Genomic DNA, 21,005 nt, shown 5'->3' with positions numbered 1-21,005 from the left:
GCCCGAGCGGCGGCTTGCTCGGTGGCGATGCGCCGGTTGGCCTGGTTGCGGACCATTGATATGGACCCGAATCTTCAGGACTGCCTGGCGAACGTCCCGTGTGCTGGGGCGGATCTGTTTGACGAATCCATCGAGACTGTCACGAAGAAGTTGTCTGATCACGAAAAGTCCTTCCAATCAATCCTTCGGCCGAAGCCCAAGCCTCAACAGTCTCGACCTTCTCGTCCACCGTTGATTTATCAGAGGCGTTATCAACCGAGGCAAACTCCTCCTGCGAGACAACCGGCGAAGCGTCAGCCTCCCCAGAAGGGTCAGCCCAAGTCTCAGTCGCCGGCTGTTCCTAAGACCACACAGCCTTTTTGATTGTCTTGTCGAGGGCATAACCAACCTCGTTCTGCCTCCCCCTGTTTTTCCCATCGGAGGGCGCCTCCATCATTTTTATTATCGATGGGAGGCCATAACAACCGACCTCTGGGTTCTTACTATCATCAGGGAGGGATACTCTCTTCATTTCCATCGGGTCCCTCCGGACCACCCTCCAAGAGAGTATCCTTCCAACTTGACTCAGACCGCCCTTCTTCTCCAGGAAGCTCAGGCTTTGCTCCGGCTTCGTGCCGTGGAGCCGGTCCCGTCGGACCAACTAAACCAGGGGTTTTACTCCCGCTACTTCCTGGTTCCGAAGAAGACGGGCGACCTGCGACCCATTTTGGACCTCAGGGCCCTCAACAAATTCCTAGTCAGGGAGAGGTTTCGCATGCTAACACTTGCTTCTCTCTACCCTCTCCTCGAGCAGAACGACTGGTTATGCTCTCTGGATCTCAAGGAGGCCTACACTCACATTCCCATTCATCCGGCCTCCCGCAAGTTCCTCAGATTTCGGGTGGGACATCTACATCTGCAGTATCGAGTGCTTCCATTCGGCCTGTCCTCGTCCCCCAGAGTCTTCACGAAGTGTCTGGTGGTGGTGGCCGCTGCACTCCGGAACAGGGGTCTTCAGGTATTTCCGTACCTCGACGACTGGCTCATCAAGGCCCCGTCAGTTCCAAAGGTCATTTCGGCGACCTTGACCACGATCTGCTTCCTACAAAGCCTAGGCTTCGAGATCAATTTTCCCAAATCTCATCTACAGCCTACCCAGTCCCTTCCCTTCATCGGGGCGGTACTGGACACCATTCAGCTTCGAGCATTCCTTCCTCCTCAACGCCTGGATGCTCTTCTTCGTCTCTGCCAGTCTGTGTCTTCTCGCCAGTCCATCTCAGCGAGACACATGATGGTCCTCCTGGGCCACATGGCCTCTACAGTTCATGTGACCCCCTTTGCCAGGCTCCATCTCAGAATTCCTCAGTGGACCCTAGCTTCTCAATGGACTCAAGTGTCAGACCCGTTCTCGACACATCATGGTCACTCCTGCTCTTCGGCAGTCTCTACTTTGGTGGATGACCTCTTCGAAGGTTTGCTGTTTCACACTCCCCCTCATCAGAAGGTTCTCACAACCGATTCCTCGAACTATGCCTGGGGGGCTCATCTGGATGGGCTTCGCACTCACGGATTCTGGACCAGTGCGGACCGCCTCCATCAGATCAATCTTCTGGAGCTCAGAGCCATCTTCTATGCTCTTCAGGCTTTTCAACATCTGCTTCACGACATGGTGGTCCTCATCCGTACAGACAACCAGGTCACCATGTATTATGTCAACAAGCAAGGGGGCACGGGATCGGCCTCCCTCTGCCAGGAAGCCCTCAGAGTCTGGGATTGGGCAATTCGCCACAATGCCTTCCTCAAGGCTGTCTACATTCAGGGGAAGGACAATGTCTTGGCAGACAAATTGAGTCGTCTCCTCCAGCCTCACGAATGGACTCTCCATTCCAACTCCCTTCATCAGATATTTGCACATTGGGGGACTCCTCAAATAGACCTCTTTGCGGCTCCCCACAACTTCAAACTGCCTCAGTTTTGCTCCAGGATCTACACTCCTCATCGACTCGAGGCAGATGCTTTTCTGCTGGATTGGGGGAATCGCTTTCTGTATGCGTTTCCTCCATTTCCTCTCATTCAGAAGACTCTGGTCAAGTTGAAATCAGACCAAGCCATCATGATTCTAATAGCTCCTCGGTGGCCCAGGCAACCTTGGTTCTCCCTTCTACTTCAACTCAGCAGCAGGGAGCCATTCCTTCTTCCAGTGTTTCCTTCACTGCTTACTCAGCATCAAGGATCTCTGCTCCATCCCAACCTGCAGTCTCTCCACCTGACAGCTTGGTTCCTCTCAACGTAGCTCCTCACCAGTTTTCGCAGGCGGTGAGGGATGTCTTGGAGGCTTCCAGGAAGCCTGCTACTCGTCAATGCTACTCCCAAAAATGGACTAGATTTTCTTCATGGTGTATTTCCAATTCTAAGGAGCCTCAGCGAGCCTCCCTATCCTCTGTTTTGGACTATCTTTTACATCTGTCTCAGTCTGGTCTCAAGTCGACATCTATACGAGTCCACCTGAGTGCTATTGCGGCTTTCCATCAGCCTCTACAAGGGAAACCTCTTTCTTCTCATCCTGTGGTTTCCAGATTTATGAAAGGACTTTTTCATGTTAATCCTCCTCTCAAATCGCCTCCAGTGGTTTGGGATCTAAATGTTGTCCTTTCTCAGCTTATGAAACCTCCTTTTGAGCCTCTGAGCAAGGCTTCCCGAAAGTTTCTCACTTGGAAAGTGGTTTTTCTGGTGGCCCTCACATCTGCTCGCAGGGTCAGTGAGCTTCAGGCCTTGGTGGCGGACCCACCTTTCACAGTTTTCCATCATGACAAGGTGGTCCTCCGCACTCATCCGAAATTCCTACCTAAAGTGGTCTCTGAATTTCATCTCAACCAATCCATCGTGCTTCCAGTGTTTTTTCCAAAGCCTCATTCTCATCCTGGAGAATCGACTCTGCACACTCTGGACTGTAAACGTGCTTTGGCTTTCTACTTGGATCGCACCAAACCACACAGAACTGCTCCTCAACTTTTCGTCTCCTTTGATCCAAACAAGTTGGGACGACCTGTATCGAAGCGCACCATCTCAAATTGGATGGCGGCTTGTATCTCTTTCTGTTATGCCCAGGCTGGATTATCCCTTCCCTGTAAGGTCACAGCCCATAGGGTCAGAGCAATGGCAGCATCTGTAGCCTTCCTCAGATCGACACCGATTGAGGAGATTTGTAAGGCTGCCACTTGGTCCTCGGTTCATACATTCACCTCTCATTATTGTCTGGATACTTTCTCCAGACGGGATGGACAGTTTGGCCAAACAGTGTTACAAAATTTGTTCTCTTAAAGTTGCCAACTCTCCCACCATCCCATTGGGGTTAGCTTGGAGGTCACCCACTAGTGAGAATACCTGCCTGCTTGTCCTGGGATAAAGCAATGTTACTTACCGTAACAGTTGTTATCCAGGGACAGCAGGCAGCTATTCTCACGTCCCACCCACCTCCCCTGGGTTGGCTTCTCTGCTAGCTACCTGAACTGAGGAGACACGCCCGGAGCATCGGGCGGGAAGGCACTGGCGCATGCGCGGTGCGGGCATCTCGAAACTTCTGAGTTTCTTCAAGCAAAACATGCTTGCAAGATGTCCGTATCGGGGCTCTGTCGGATGACATCACCCACTAGTGAGAATAGCTGCCTGCTGTCCCTGGATAACAACTGTTACGGTAAGTAACATTGCTTTATGAACTACTAGTTATTATTTTGGAGTGATTTTGCATTCGATGTATCATAGTATCTTTAATCACTCATCATACAGTAACCATTGAATTTGTGTTCCCCCTATTCATTGACTTGATTGAGTCTACATCGATGGTACCAGCTGTTGATCTTCAGGGAACAACTCAATGAGTTTTTCTTCAGGGAGTTAGGTGACATTCAAATTGCACTTGACACTGGTGCTTGCATTGATTCCCTCGGTACTGCCCCAGCTCGAGCACAGCACTCCGAGGCCGCATGGTACCGATTCCAGGACTTCACTGATATGCCAGTCTCCTTCCTATCGTCGATCTTCATCTCTACATCGATCCCAATCAAGACTTCGACATTCTCCACCGAGGCATCTGTCCTCTTCATTGAGACATCGATGTTCTGCATCAAACATCACATACTTCCAGGTTCAAAAGATCCTCATGTTCGTCCTCCTCATCTTCATCAGATCAGTACTGACATCAGGGAAGTTCTTTTCAACGTTCTCATTGATCCCTTCCAAAATCGTCATCATACAAAGAATTCCCTGGAGTTCATGAAGTTGTTTGACTTCTCCCGTCATACTGATTTTGAATGTGAGTCCACATTATCTGCTGCTGAATCATATGGTATCTCTTTTAGATCCGTCTCTTCTTCCTAGAAGATCTTTTCCTGAGGGATTTTCCTTTACTAAATATTACACTGTTAGGGAAAGCTCTCCCTGTCAAATTAGAGGCTGACACTGAACCCAGAGCAGAACTCTTGGATGCATTGGACTTTGATGAACCTCCAAAAGAGATGCTTAAGTTGCCTTTACACAATCAAGTCAAAGAAGCTCTCTTTAAAAACTGGGAGACTCTTTCTGTCACTATAACTTCAAGAAAGATTGACTTCCTCTACAGAATAATATTATGTCCTGGCTTTAACAAACCGCAACTCCCGCATCAATCGTTGCTTGTGGAATCAAGACTTAAAAAGTCTTCCAGCTCCAGAGTTTATGCCACTGCGCCACCAGGACGTGAGGGGTATACTATGGATAAATTTGGTCATTGTCTGTATCACAACTTTGTTAACCAACTGAGTTCTAAATTACAACTTCTACATGTCTTTTTATTTTAAATATCTCATCAAGAAGTTGGCTGATTTTGAGCAACATATTCCATCAGACCACTTATCTGATTTTCAGCAGACTACTCTGTCTCCTTCAGACCTGAAAATATGTGGCATGAATGGCATTTGATGCTTTTGAAATGTCATCCAGAGCATCCGCCATGTCTGTTGCTAGGAGATGTCTGGTTTGGCAGAGTCTCTGATATGGATATTAATCTACAAGATCATTTAACCAACATCCCTTGTCTAGGTGAGGAACTCTTCGGTGACAGAATAGAAGCTGCTACTCAAAAGCTTACTCAGCATGAGCAGACCTAAGAATAGGAGCCAGATTCTCAAAACAAAAGCTGCCTTTAACGTGCTCGCTAAATAGGTTCCTGCTGATTTAGCAAGCACGTATTTTAGCGGCGTCTTCTGCGAATTTTCTAGCAGTCTCCAACACTGCTATGCATATGGGCTCTTCAGTATTTAAAAAAGCACTCCGGTGGATTCTTAAAAATCGCTGAGCCATTCTCCAAGAGCGACGTCTGCTTTTGGTGACAAAAATCAGTGACTGGTCCAGGGGTTCTGTTACAGTGCCAGCACTGTGAAAAACATGTCTATGGTGTGTGTTTTGACATGCAATTTTTAAAAAATCCCAAACTGCCGTGACGCTGACAGTAACATCCCTCCTAACCCCCCTTGGCAGCAGGAGAGATGCCCAATCTCTTCCGCCCAACCAATACATCCCCTGGCAGAGGGAGAGATGCTCAGTCTCTCCCACCACAAACTGATACTGGACCCCCCCCCCAACCCGGCAGCGGGAGAGCGGTTAGCGTAGCTGGTTTTAAGAAAGGTTTGGACAATTTCCTGGAGGAAAAGTCCATAGTCTGTTATTGTGAAAGACATGGGGGAAGCCCTGCATGCCCTGGATCGGTAACATGGAATGTTGCTACTCCTTGGGTTTTGGCCAGGTACCAGTAACCTGGATTAGCCACTGTGAGAACAGGCTACTGGGCTTGATGGACCATCGGTCTGACGCAGTAAGGCTATTCTTATCTTCTTATGAGGAGTTCAGTCTTGGCCATGTTTAATTTTAGATGGCAGTGAGACATCCAGGTAGCAGTGTCACAGGCAGTCTGAGACTTGTCTGGGTTCTAGTAGAAATTTTGGGTGCACAGAGGTAGATTTGCAAGATCCAAACATAGAAATGGAAGCCGTAGGAGGGGATTAGAGTGCCGAGGAAGGAAGAGCAGATGGAGTAAAGAAGAGGTCCCAGGGTTGAGCCCTAAGATACACTCTGGAGCATGTGCTAAAAGTGTGATGGGACAGATAGGAAGAAAACATGAGATAATAGATTCTTGGAATCCAAGCGAGGACATCGTATTGATAGTAGATGGTGATCTACAGTGTCAAATTCAGGAGTTGAGGGGTTGGTTTTTTTTTGGGGGGGTTTGCTAATTGCTATTTTTGGGAGTCTCAGTCCTCATAGGCCGATGCTCTTTTTTCTTTTTGTTTGTCTCCCTAGTTTTTTTTTGACAAGCCCTACTGCCTGATTTATGTGGGGACTCATGTTTATAGATGTACATATTCAACAGCATGCATCACATTTGACTTGGATGCTGTATCCCTTTCTTATTCTCTGGTATACATAGCAATTTGGGGCATAGTTTGTCAATGATTCCTCTGACTGGTGTCTGTATTTTTCAGGTGGGCAGGTCTTCCATTGGGCTCTTCTCCCTTCCCTGTATACGATAAGACCATTTAGGCTTTCTAGCTCTGATCTGCAGATATAGCCAACAGTACATCTAAACCTCTGTCTCCTTATGGGGGAGTACAGCTCCCAACTATGAGACTAATGCACCTTTCTGTTTCTCTGGATTGTGTGGCTCCTTGCCAGGTTGTCTGTCCCTGTCTTTCTCTCCCCCCCCACCCCCCTGTCTCTCTCTGCCCTTCCCTCTCATTTCTCTCTCTGCCTCTCTTGCATATAGGAGCAGAGATCACTAACTGGAGGTTCAAGCGCACCGTCATTCCTGCTTCTATGCATTGCCCTAACTCTGGATATGGTACAGTGGTGCCTCGCATAACGGACGCCTCGCACAGCGAACGCTGCGCACAACGAACTTCAGGTCTTGCTTCCCACAACGAACTTCGTTTCACACAACGAAGTCGCCCGAGCTGCATCCTTCCGTGCAGGCACTGCGCTTAACTGCCCTCTCTCCGCCTGGCTCCCTGTGCAGTGGCGGACCGTCGGCTCGCAGGGGCCCGGCGCCTACTGCTGATGCGTTGGGGGGGGGCGGAGCTACTCTCGCCGCTTCCCCGATGCTAGAAAAATAACAGCTTTGTTCTCTCTCACCATTGGCAATCTGTTTACATATTGAAAGAAACAGGAAAACAAAAGCTTATCCATTTAGACCATTTTGTAATACTGTAAGTATAAACTAGTATTACAGACAGAATGATCTGCCCAAGGAAATGGACAACATTTTCAACCATGCAGGCATTTAAAAAATGAACAGTTAAGTCCCAGTTTTTGCCGCTGAGACTCTGCCCTCTCTCACTGTAAAATTAGACTCTACTTAGTCTGTCTTTAAATTTAAAAAATGTGTGTTGTTTTAAAAAACAATTATGTTTTTAGATGTATCTAAATAAACATAATAACAAAAAATTTATCTTTTTTTATGTCATCTTAGCATATTTTATGCTGCAGAATGAATTATTTTTTTTAACATGTATTGTTATGGGAAAACGCGTTTCACATAACGAACTTTTCGCATAACAAACTTGCTCCTGGAACGAATTAAGTTCGTTGTGTGAGGCACCACTGTATTAGGATGTAGCTGTGGAGTGCAGTCGTTCAGTTACATCTTGTGGGAGGGGCTTAATCTTAGGTTCTGCTCTGTCGGGGGGGGGGGGTAGCCCCCTTTCAGGATGAAGGGAGTTGTTTCTTTTCTGGTTGTGGAGCTCTGCCTTATTGCAGGACTGGGGGCATAGACCTTCTCTGGCAGTGGAGCTCAGTTTCTATGTTGAATGTAGGATGCTGACTTCTTACAGCCCTTGTCCTCTTGGTTTCTTGAGGGAGTTTGGTTCCCTTTCTTCTATCTGGGCACTTCATCGCAGCCTGCTGGCCATTAAATCCTGTTGAGCATTGCTTTATCTTTCAGTGCTACACCTTTTTGGCCTGTTGAGTGTAGCTCTATCTTTATCTGTTTGTACTGGTCTCTGTTACCTGGAGAGCTCTCTCGCTCTTTTTGTTTCAAAAGGGCTTCATTTCTGACTTGGCTAGTCTGCTTGTGCAACTACAGCTATGGGAGTGGGCCTTGGATCCATCACCCCTGCATATAGCTCACTGCACTGATTATGGTGGTGTGATTCAGTTCCATCTTTGTGTTGGAATTTGGCCCCATCTCAAACTGGACAGTCCAGTTCCTTTGTTAAGGCTACATGGTTTTATATAGGGGCATAGTGCATGGCTCTTTTCTCTGTTGTTGCAGTGCAGCTCTCTGGAGAAGAATCATGGTTATAAATTGCCTGTAAGACGTCCATATCTGTTTGAGGTGCAAATATTTCCCTTTCTTGAGGGACACAGGGTATCTGTGCAGCCTAGCTCCTTAATTGGTTGTGGAGTAGTTTTCCCTTCTGTCTCTGCCAGCTCCCTCTTTAAGTGTGGAGCCCATATTGCCTGCTTCTGTATGGCCTGGCTCCATCTCTGCATGTGGAGGCTTATCCAACTCCATGAGTGCATCGCTAGCTCTATTAGTGCAGCACAGCTGCATCTCTGGGGGGTAGGGGGTACAACCTTACATAACACATTCCATTTTTGCATATGGGGTGCATCTACTATCTGTCCAGCACAGCTTTTTCCTAAAGGTGAGGGTGCAATATTTATTTTTAAAATTTCTGTATCGTTTAAAACTAGACGGTTTACAGAATTAACATACATAATTTAAAATAAAATCATCATGGTGGGCAAGTTTATATTTAATTTATAAATATGAGAAAATGAACGCTGTTCTGTTAGGGAATAATAAAAATTTTAAACTAATTTAGGGCCCATTGATATCCTTTGTAGAATCATTATAGTTATGTTTTTGTTGTTAGATTAAATGCACATCCAAGGAAGGGGGGGATGGGTGGTGTACAAGGTTTTTATTGATTATTTTTATGGATGGAAATAGGGGGGAAGGGTGGTAAATTTTTGTGGTTTGATAAATACCGTATTTGCCGGCGTATAAGACGACTTTTCAGTACCTTAAAATCCTCCCCAAAGTCGAGGGTCGTCTTATACGCCGGGTACTGTTTACATGCCCTTACTTTACATGCCCTAACATCTCCTTCCTTACCTCCTTACGGTGCTTACGGTACTAGTAAACCTGCCGAGACATCAGCGGGGCCATGGCGGGACATCAGTGTGACAAGGGTGCCAGCTCCTTCATCCTGCGCAGCGGGAAGCAGCGGCGCTCTGGCCCCACCCCTTTTCTCTTTACTACGTCTCTCGCACATGCGGCCGTGTGTGGAGTCTAGCCCTTAAGGAAGTTGCGGGGGCGAACAGGAGGCTTTTGAAGGCTTTTAAAGGGAAACTGTCATGCCAGCAAACTTGCTAGGGACTTGCCCGGCACTTGCTCTCTCCCTCTATGTGTTATCTTCCTTCTATCATTGACAGTTTCAGTTTGGTTAACAGTTTAGAAAACAAATAGCATGGCAGCTCCCATGGGTTTATTGTTCTATTCAGCTTTAGTGAATTAATTAAAATTGTTGAAATAAATTCTGATGTTCTTTTAAGTTTTATTTGTTGTGCAGAAGGTGTGCGGAAGAAGGGGTAGTCTTATATGGCGAGTATATAACAAACTCTATATTTTAACTGTAAAAGTTGGGGGGTCGTCTTATACGCCCAGTTGTCTTATACGCCGGCAAATACGGTAAGTCTGAATGATGATATATTGTATAATTTCTGTTTAAAATATGTATAGTATATTTCTGAAGCTATGGAAAATTTTATAGTTATTTTAATGATAAAGATTAGGTTGGGTGGGGGGAGGGTATTAATGTGTATGAATCTTGTAAAACATAAGTGATGTCTAAAGTGTAAAATGTTTAATTTTATTTTGTTTTCACTTATTAAATGTGTTGAAAATGAATAAAGAATATAAAAAAAAAACCCCAAATCATCATAACATTGACATACAAATAATCCTTAAAAATCATAATACCTCCTGCTTGTTTGGCACAGCTTCATTTCTTTCTGTAGACAGCTCTGCTTGTCTGTCCTGCGCAGTTCTGTCTTGGAAGGGGTCAGTACAGCATAGCTCAATGGTTGGCTGTGAAGTGCTTTTCCTCCGGCCTGAGCAACATGGAGTCACCTTTGGACATTAAGCAAGCCTTCAACTCTGCAGCTCGGCTCTGTCTCTGCAAGTAGAGTGCAGTGGTTTTTTTTTTTCTGGGCTTCAAACTAGGCATTGGCTGCCGCTCTGTCTTTGAATGTTGTGCACATAGCTTCTACACTGGCTATTCCTTTTCTGATGCAGAGGACTCTGCTTCAGCTCTGGCCTCGTGCTTTTGTACACCTACCGGGTCAGAATGGTTCCTTCCCTTTTGGCTCCCGTGTATACCACCTGTAGCCTGTTCTTGGGGACATCCAGTTTTAGATGGCATTGCTCCTTGATTTCTCAGAGTGCTGTCTAGCTTGGTGGCTTGTTCTTCACAGGATTCCTTTCGCTATCCCTTCCTATTGAGACATGCTTTGCTGCATTTTGCATGTCTTTGGATTCAACAGCAGCAGATGAATTCAAGGAAGGAAAAATTGTCTTGCCTGATGATTTTCTTTCTTTTAGTCACAGAATATGAATCCGCCGTTTCTGGGTTGTTTGGTTTCTCTTTTCTTCCATAGGTGTTAGAATTTCTAGCTGCTTTGCATTAGACTTCTTGTTGACTTTGTTTCTGGACTGTGAGAAGGGAGTTCTATTTCTATTTGGGCTCACTGATTGTCATGCTTTATTATGAGAAATATTTTGTTATGAGAAATACTGGGCTGACCAAGGAGCTTACCATCCTATAAAACAGAGCTCAGTTGGGTTGAGCAACTGGGCACGTAATGGAAGGATGTTGCAGAAGTAGGAGTCTGATAAGCAGACTAGACTCTCTTGTTGCCACATTTAAAGACACAAATGATGTAATTCAGTGCTTCATTTAAAAAAAAAAAAATGGAGAAGCTGTTTTCAGATTTGCACTTCTCCCTCACGATTTGCGGGTTTAGGATTTGCGAGTTTCTAAACCCAGACCCACCCACACCTCCTGAACGCCTCATAAAATGCCCAAACCCGGCCCCATTGCGTTACCATGACTCAAAACGCAGGCAACAAGTGACTCGGTTGGCTCCTCCCTGTGCACGACCACGAAGCCCCGCTCTAATGACCTCACCTCTCCCAGGACCATCACAGTGTCCGGCCACGGTTCCCCCAGGCCTTTGTCACTCTAACGGCCTCACTTCCCACAAAGCCCCCCAGCCACAGCACCCGCCCACCTGCCAGTCTTGTGCTCCCAGCTGGGCTTCTGAGCGCCGGCGCCCCAGCCAATCAAGGGCTGCCTTGGTCTCGGCTGCTCCGCGGCAGTAGGTGGGCACAGCCAATGGCAAGAAGGGTCTCCGCCACTGTCATGCCAACCCACCGCCGAGCCAGCCAATAGGCATCATCCTTGTGAGGGAAGGGGAAGTCCGCTGGCTTTTCGATACTGCCCCGCTTCACCCACTAGACCACCAGGTAAACTGTATAGAGGCAGGAGGAAGGCAGGTGAGAGAACATAACATAAGAACATAAGAAATGCCTCTGCTGGGTCACACCCGAGGTCCATCGTGCCCAGCAGTCCGCTCACGCGGCGGCCCAACAGGTCCAGGACCTGTGCAGTAATCTTCTATTTATACCCCTCTATCCCCATTTCCAGTAGGAATTTGTCCAATCCTTTCTTGAACCCCAGTACCGTACTCTGCCCTATTATGTCCTCTGGAAGCGCATTCCAGGTGTCCACCACACGTTGGGTAAAGAAGAACTTCCTAGCATTTGTTTTGAATCTGTCTCCTATCAACTTTTCCGAATGCCCTCTTGTTCTTTTATTATTAGAAAGTTTGAAGAATCTGTCCCTCTTTACTCTCTCTATGCCCTTCATGATCCTATAAGTCTCCATCATATCCCCTCTAAGTCTCTTCTTCTCCAGGGAAAAGAGACCCAGCTTCTCCAATCTCTCAGAATATGACAGGTTTTCCATACCTTTTATCAGACGTGTCGCTCTCCTCTGAACCCTCTCGACTTCTTAAGGTACGGCGACCAATATTGGACGCAGTACTCCAAATCCGGGCGCACCATCGCCCGATACAACGGCAGGATAACTTCTTTCGTTCTGGCTGTAATACCCTTTTTGATTATACCAAGCATTCTGTTCGCTCTCTTAGCGGCCGCTGCACACTGTGCCGACGGCTTCATTGTCATGTCCACCATTACCCCCAAGTCCCTTTCCTGGGTACTCTTATTCAATAACATCCCTCCCATTGTATAGTTGTACCTCGAGTTTGTGCTCCCCACATGTAATACTTTACATTTCTCAATGTTGAACTTCATCTGCCATTTCGCCGCCCATTCTTCTAGTTTGTTCAAGTCCCTTTGCAATTCTTCGCAGTCCTTTGTAGTCCGAGCTCCATTAAATAGTTTGGTGTCGTCCGCAAATTTTATTATCTCGCACTTCGTCCCTGTTTCTAGATCATTTATGAAGATATTAAATAGCAGCGGCCCGAGCACCGAGCCCTGCGGGACACCACTCGTGACCCTCCTCCAGTCAGAGTAGTGACCCTTCACTCCTACCCTTTGTTTTCTACCCTCCAACCAGTTTCTGATCCATCTATGTACGTCTCCTTCCACCCCATGGTTCTTCAGTTTCCAGAGTAGACGTTCATGGGGCACCTTGTCAAGAGGTCCAGTAGGCAAGAGGGAGGTGGGGTTGGGTAAGAGCTGGCCCTAAAAGTTATTCGCAGGCCGGCTCTGCCCCTAACCCCCACGAATATTGAAGGGGAAGTGTATTATTGAATACAGTTGCCAGTTGTCTAAGATGTGTTAAGTTTTTACATCACTATATTGATAACTAACATTATCCCAGGACAAGCAGGCAGCATATTCTTACGTGTGGGTAACATCATCCACTGAGCCCAGTACAGGCAGTGTAAAAGTGTACTGTCACTTTAAGCTTTAGACAGCTTTAAGACTGCCCACACTGTGCATGTGCGAGTGCCTTCCCACCTGATGCTGGCTTGCGATGGCGTCAGTTTTTCATTTTACACAGAATGAAGAATACGTATCTAAACTTTATCTAGTCAAGTTGCCTTCCTGCTTCATATTTTTCATTAATTTCATTATTTATTTTTTGTTACTTGTTTTTCTTTTCCATCCAATTTCAATTAAATTTCTTTTTTATTTTCGAGGCCTGTGTGTGTTTTTGTAGCCTTTGTCCCTGCTGACAGCTTCGGCTTTTCGGCCTTCTTATTATTCGACCCATGCTGTTTGGTTGTTCCTTTTGGATCTCTTTCTGATCTTCCAGGGCTAACCCCTCCCAAAAAAAAACAACCAGAAAACAAAGCCAAACAAGAAGAAGAATAAATGCCTTACCAAACAAATATTTTATTATTTTTGTTCCTTCATTTTAGTTCCAGTGTTTTCCCCAGAAATTTTTTCCAGCTGGGTGGCACGAATAAGTAGCCGGGTGGGGCGGGACGGGGAAATTGGTGGTTCAAATTTGGTGCTATGCAAATTACCTCTCTCTGCTTACGGTGAAGGAGTAGGAGTGGGGAATAGGGTTGGCGCATGGCCTGGAACACTATGAAAATTACCCCTCCCTGCTCACAGTGAAGGAATAGGGCAGCAGTGTCCAACCTTTTGGCTTCCCTGGGCCACATGGGCCGAAAAAAATCTGGGGCCGCACAAACACTAACACTAGCTGATGAGCAAAAAAAAAAAGGCTGAGCAGGTCCCAAATTTGCAATCATTACTATAGAAGATGAACGTATCTAATAATAAACCTTCATTAAAGGGACACTGTGGAGAGAAACCCCAAAAAAGCAATAACGCTTACCCTGACTCAGTGATCCTCCACGTGCACCGCTAACAGTGGGAGCAGCCACAGACTTCCGCATCCCCTGCTCCTAGTTTTCCCATTCACTTCTATTACAGCTATGGTGAGCCTCATCAGAGCGGGGATGCTGCATCAGCTGTCAGCGGTGCAGGTGGAGGATCTTTCAGTTAGGGTAAATATTACTGCTTTTTTGGGCCTCCCACTTTGAGCTTAGGCTCCCTCAAAATGAACATCTCCCTGCTGTAGCTAGTAGAGATCCCCAAGCCTCACCAACTGATGGCCACCTCCTCCCCTCCAACTTCCCAAGTTCTGCAGCTGGCAGCAATATTGCAGAGCTGCTGCTTTCCCTCCTGCCCCCTCCCCCCACCTTGACTTTCCTGCATGCATGAAAGCAGTGGCAGCTTGAAGATATTGCCATTGGCTGCAAAGCTTGGAGATTTTGGGTTGCCAGACTGGAGGAAGATGTCTTCAGGTGGCAGGGCTTGGGAATCCTCAATAGCTTAAGTATTTATAAATTGCACTCAGGTGGGAAGAATCTTTGGTGCCCTTCCACTAATTTGGGGCATCCTAAAATCAGCTGTATATGACTACGCCACTGACTACAAAAATAATTGTGATGCACATATCCAAAAGCTAACATATTCTAGTTAATAAATTCAAAATAAAACAATTTTTTCTACCTTGTCTGGATATTTTGTTTTTCCATCAACTTGGTCCCAGTTTCTCTTTCTGCTTTTTGTCTGTCTTCAACTAATTCTCTTTTTTCTCCTCTTTTTCCATTTCCTCCTTATGCTTGACTCCAACATTAACTTTTTCTTTTCTTTTTTGCCTCTGTTCACTCAAATCTTGCTTTCTTTCTCGCCCTTCTTCTTTTTAAATGTTCAGCTACCTCTCAATTCTCAATCTTCTCTGTCCCTAGCTCTCACATTTCCCATCTCACTCCTTTCCCAGCATCCTATTTCCTGCTATCTACTCCCTATTACCACATTTCTACTACGTACTCACTGCTTTCTCACTCATCTTGTCATCATCTCTTTTGACCTCATTCACGTGGTTCACCACTTTCAGAATCCCCTTCCCTCTCTTCACTGGTCAGGCTTATAACTCCCTGTCCCTTTCTTTCCATCCCCTTTCTTATCCTAGCTCTCTTCCCTCCTGCCCTCCCATGGGTCCATCTCTCCTTATCCCCATGGTCCAACATTTTGATCCCTATCTTTTCTGTTTTTCTTCTTCCTTCCCCCCCTTAAGAACATAAGAACATAAGAACATAAGCAGTGCCTCCGCCGGGTCAGACCACAGGTCCATCCCGCCCAGCAGTCCGCTCCCGCGGCGGCCCAAAACAGGTCAATACCTGTCTGAATCATCAGAAGGGGCTCCCTTGCCACCTTGGTTTCCCATTTAAGTCCTGCCTTCCTATCGAAGTCCTAGCCCTCCGGTCTTGCACATGCACGACCAGGTTAGTTTATACTCATTACCTGATTTACTTCCTATACTTGTGTTACATCCCAGCTCCTCCCTCAGTATCCCACGATCCCTTTATCCCTCAGGAATCCATCCAATCCCTGTTTGAATCCTTGTACCGTATTCTGCCTGATCACTTCCTCCGGTAGCGCATTCCAAGTGTCCACGACCCTTTGGGTGAAAAAAAACTTCCTTGCATTCGTTTTGAACCTATCTCCCTTCAGTTTCTCCGAGTGCCCCCTCGTACCTGTTGTCCCCTTCAGCCTGAAGAATCTGTCCCTATCCACCCTCTCTATGCCCCTCATGATCTTGAAGGTCTCTATCATATCACCCCTGAGCCTCCTTTTTTCCAGAGAGAAGAGCCCCAGCCTATCCAACCTCTCAGCATATGGGTAGTGTTCCAGCCCTCTTACCAGTTTCGTTGCTCTCCTTTGGACTCTCTCAAGTACCTCCATGTCTTTCTTGAGGTACGGCGACCAATATTGAACGCAGTATTCCAGATGCGGACGCACCATCGCTCGATACAGTGGCATGATGACTTCCCGCGTCCTGGTAGTTATGCCCCTCTTTATGATGCCCAGCATCCTGTTGGCTTTTTTTGAGGCCGCTGCGCACTGTGCAGATGGCTTTAGTGATGCATCCACCAGCACACCCAAGTCTCTCTCAAGATTGCTTTCTCCCAACAATGCCCCCCCCAATTTGTAGTTGATGCTGAACAATGAAATGGAGGAAAAAAGAGAGATGCTGCATCTCTCTGCCTTCCATACACAGGTCTAAAATTTATCACTACCTCCCTTCCATCCCCAGATCCATCTTCTCTCCCTGTCTCTTCCCAACTGCCCCCCCCACCCCATCTCTCCCCCTGCCACCATTTCTCCCTTTCTCTTCCCAACAGTTCTCCCTTCAAGTATCTCTTTCCCTCTTCCTCCACACCACCCCAAGAACAACTTCTCTCCCTTCAGACCACTGCCCACCATCTTTCTCTCTGTCCTCTGTTTCTGATCCCATAAGCTCACTCCCCTGCCCAATCTAGCACTTCTTTTAATACCCTCCCCCCTCTGTACTTTAAAAAAAAAAAAAAAAAAGAGACCTTAAATAAAACCCCTCCTCAATATCTGAAGTCCCTGAAAACCAGATGAAAACAAAAATACTGAGCTCCCCATCCCCCCACCCCCTCCCAATCAACAATTTACTGGAAATATCCCACTACATGGTGGCCAGTCCCCGCTACCCACCAACCTTAAATGCAACCTACCGGTATGAAAGTAAAAACTAACATCCAGCCATCCACTCCGCTACACTCAATAACCACAAAACATCACACGATCTCAACTCAAACACACATCAGGAAAAATAGAAGCAAATCCCTGAAATTAGTTCCAGAACAGGAGTAACAGCCAAAAAGGTCCTGTAAAGCTGTCCATCAAGCTGGCCCCCTTCTGATGGTCTGCGCTCTGAGGCCAGACGTGCAAGCCAGCCACGGTCTCTAGAGGAACGTTACCATCTGGGCAAAGGTCTCTTGTGGTTCAAAAGATGGAAATCTCAAAGGCCACCACCCGCCGACGATTCCTTGACCCCAAAGTCCACGTCCAGAAAAATCTGGATCGCATCCTCCATGAAACACACTGTTTTCAAAGTTCCTTTCAGATGAAATAATAGTGTGAATGGGTGGTGTCAGCGATAGTGAATTGCCTTTTTTCGCAAGTACTTCAAGACTGGTTTTAAGTCTACTCTCCGCCTTAAAGTGACCGACGCCAAGTTGGTCATAATTTTTCCACTGAAGAGGCGATTGCACCCGAGCTTTAGCCATGACAGCCTCCTTGACTTTAAAGTTTTGAAAACAGGCTATTATATCGCGCGGCCTGTTAGCATGTTCTAGATAGATATCTTCAGGCAGCATGATCGAGGCCTCATCAGATATTAAGTAGTGAACTCGTGCTCCGAGGCTCTAAAGTGTGCGTGCCGGCTTCCCTTCTCTTCTCTCCTCCTCCCCCGGACATAATTTCCGGTTTCGGAGGGAAAAGAAGGGAAGCTGGCATGCACACTTTAGAGCTTCGGAGCACGAGTTCGCTACGGGCTAAAGTGGGAATCTCCAAGCCGGTGAGAGGTTTAAAAAAAAAAAAAAAAAGTTGAGCAGCAGCTGGATTCGCAATTGGATGACAGCCGGGCGGTCATCTAAATTAGCTGGGCGGAGCACCCGGCTAAAAGGCCCTAGGGAGAACACTGTAGTTCTGTAAGAAGATATTAGGCCTGGGGTCGGGTACCCAGCAAGTTGGACTTTTCTGTAGTACCATGCCTAGCAGTACTGGTGCATTGACATAGATGTCAAGCATCATGGGCATATCTTGCATCTAGGGTACCAACTGACTAGCATACAGTACTGGTGCCTCCTTTCCATGGATTGATCTTCTGAGTGGTATCAATTCCCTTCAGTACTGGAGAGCACTGGCAGTTCATCAGTATCATCACCAGCATCACTATCCTTTGCTTATTAGAGGGGATATGATAGAGACTTACAAGATCATGAAAGGCATAGAGAGAGTAGAGAGGGACAGATTCTTCAAACTTTCTAATAATAAAAGAACAAGAGGGCACTCGGAAAAGTTGAAAGGGGACAGATTCAGAACGAATGCTAGGAAGTTCTTCTTTACCTAACGTGTGGTGGACACCTGGAATGCGCTTCCAGAGGACGTAATAGGGCAGAGTACGGTACTGGGGTTCAAGAAAGGATTGGACAATTTCCTGCTGGAAAAGGGGATAGAGGGGTATAGATAGAGGATTACTGCACAGGTCCTGGACCTGTTGGGCCACCGCGTGTGCGGACTGCTGGGCACGATGGACCTCTGGTCTGACCCAGCGGAGGCACTGCTTATGTTATGTTCAGCATAGAATCACTTGATGCATGCCTATCATCGGCGCCATCATTCATCGATGCAGGCTGTCTGTTCTGAAGCGCTCTGCCCCTTGGGGTTTTCCAATGTTTCAACACCTGTGGTACCTATGGTACTGGCTTCACAGCCCTCAATGGTGCAATCTCTCATCGTATGCACAGCATCTTTATGGTAAATGGCTGGCTATCAGATTACAATAATTTTGGCCTTTATCATTGGTACTGATACAGTTGGCATCGGACTCTGCTCTGTACCAATCCATCCCTGTACATTACATTACATTACATTAGAGATTTCTATTCCGCCTGTGCCTTGCGGTTCTAGGCGGATTACAATATAGAAGATATCTGGGCATTTCCAGTAGAATTGCATTACAGGAGAAGAGTAAATTACAGGTACACAGGTAACAGTAAAGAATTACAGTACATTCAAGATTACAGAATATGTTACATAACAACAGATTCAAGTTACAGCGGATGGAGAGTAACAACATATACATGTTGGCGAAGGTGTACTGAGACTTGGTACTGACAATATGTTTACTGTTGTACTATTGCTGCTCCTGTATTTTCATTCTCAACCTTCCTAAAGTGCTGCAAGAAATGCATCTGAACTAGTCAATTGGTCTACCAATATTCTTTCCCAAACCTCATACCCATCCCGGTGAAAGCATACTGCACACCTTGGACCACAAGAGAGCCTTTGCCTTCTCTTCTATCAGACTAAAGACCATAGATTGTCTACCCAGCTTTTTGTTCCTTTTGACCCTAACAGGAGGGGGGTAGCCATTAGTAAATGCACTATAACCAATTGGCTAGCATATTGCATCTCCTTCACTTACGCCCAGGTTGGACTGAATCTGTAGAGTCACGTAACAGCTCGGTGTTGTGGCCATGGCCGTGTCAGTATCCCACTTGAGATTGGCTTCCATTTGAAATTTGCAAAGCTGCAACATAAGCATTAGTCCACATGTTTCACATCACACTACTACCTTCAGCAGGGTTCCTGTCACGATAGCCGGTTGGTTCACTCGGACAGTTCTGTAGATATTGTTTGGGTTTTAGAATCTAACGCGACCCTCTTTTTCTGTTTTAGGCTGCACCTATACAACAGGAAAGTACATAAGTCTAACTTAATTGATTTCTGGTTGTCCATTTTTTTCAGTAAGCCATGTATCTAGGGATTACCATATGACAATTGTTGTCCTGCTTGTCCTCAAAGAAAGCAGTTACTTCTTGGAGAAGGTGTTCTCCTAGGGCAGCAAGCCACATTGCCACATACCTTTGCTCCTCTCCTAAGAGTTGCGTTCTCTGAGCTTTTGTATTCAACTGCCTGATCCATGAGAATGAGGCAAGCAGAAAGGTATGCATGGTTGGGGCTACCAAAAGCTTCTAGAAATAGGATGCTAAGTAGAGTTCGTGTCAGACTCCATCAGATGATACCTGTATGTGGTAATATGCATTGTTGTCCTCCGGGAACACCTGCAAAAGGCAAGTAACTGCTTTCTTTAGGACAGATTGGTAGCTGAGATTCTCATCAGTAGTACTACTCCATCCTGCCTATTTTCAAAGAAAACAAAGTTGCTTACCTTGTAGCAGGTATTCTCCTAGTATAGAAAGATGAATATTCAGTCCCGTCCCGTCCCCCCCCAAGCCTTCTCTTGGAGTTGATTTCTATTAGCTATTGTATTGGACTAAAGCTGCTAGAAAAACACAGGGGAGCATCTGCTGCACTGGACTTTGTTGAATGGCACTAGCCGTCAGTGAGTATACTGTTCTGTCCTTGGTGAACTGTATATATTCAAATCTAAACAGATTTTGGGCCAAAAAAAATGGCCCAATAATGGCTCTGTTTATGTTTGGGTCAGCGCTGACCCTCCCCCCCGAAACATGTTTGCTGGGCCTGCCATGAGACCTGGTGGTTCAGCGGTGGCCAGGACAGGAGGGATCCCTCTTATCTCCTGTCCCAGCCCAATTCTAATTATTTTAATCTCCCTCCCGCGGCAGCCAATCAGCTAGAAACTCTGCACAGGCAGGAGCAAAGGAAGGTTGCTCTTGCTGGGATTCACTACTGGACTACCAGGTATACTTAAGGTACACAAGGGAGGCGGGAGGGAGATAAAAATAATTAGAATCCCTGCCACCGCTGGACCATCAGGTCTCATGGCAGGCCTAGTGGAGGTCTACAAAGCATCAGAAGGGAGGAAGGAAAGGATACAGAACCTGTCAGGGAGTGAGGGGAGCTGAGTGCAGAGACTGACAGGGGAGGAAGTGACTGAGGGGGCTGGATGCAGAGCCTGGCAGAGCAGTAAGGGAGGGGGAACAGGGTGCAAAACCTGGCAAGACACTACACTTGAATATTAACCCCCCCCCCCCCTCGGTTTATATTCAAGTCAGCCTTTTTTCTTTGTGGGGGGGAGTTACATGGGTTTATTTTCTGGTCTGTTTATATTAGAGTATATACAGTACTACAGGTGAGTAGCTTCATTTTATATAGCATATTTGTATAAACTATAATGTGTTTTGTTTTGCTTTTTAGGTAGAAGGTGGTGGAGCTTTTAAAGGGTTTAAAGGTTTGATTTTGCCGATTGGAAGTGGGTTTGGATTTGGCAGCGATTCAGGAAGTAAACCTTTGGAAAGCCTATTTAATGGAAACAGCAGTACTTCTAGTCCCTTGTTTACAAACATAAAGTCAACTTTAGAAACCAAGCCTGCGCTTGGTAAGTATAAGCACTTAAATTCTTGTAGAATTTAGAGTATTT

The 21,005-nt window shown here is 46.4% G+C and overlaps 1 protein-coding gene across 2 annotated transcripts in view; it reads left to right on the top strand.

Moving 5' to 3' along the window:
* NUP50 (nucleoporin 50) overlaps positions 1-21,005 on the top strand; it is a 220,834-nt gene that overhangs the window by 79,372 nt on the left and 120,457 nt on the right. For both annotated transcript variants that reach the window (XM_033951872.1, XM_033951873.1), the window contains one exon: positions 20,783-20,963. In XM_033951872.1, the coding sequence (XP_033807763.1) occupies positions 20,783-20,963 (181 nt within the window). The remainder of the gene's footprint in view (positions 1-20,782; positions 20,964-21,005) is intronic.

The sequence above is a fragment of the Geotrypetes seraphini genome, chromosome 7 (genome assembly GCF_902459505.1).
Source record: "Geotrypetes seraphini chromosome 7, aGeoSer1.1, whole genome shotgun sequence".
Taxonomy (NCBI): Eukaryota; Metazoa; Chordata; class Amphibia; order Gymnophiona; family Dermophiidae; genus Geotrypetes; species Geotrypetes seraphini.
Note: the sequence above shows the minus strand (reverse complement) of the source record. Positions and strands in the feature narration are given on the sequence as shown.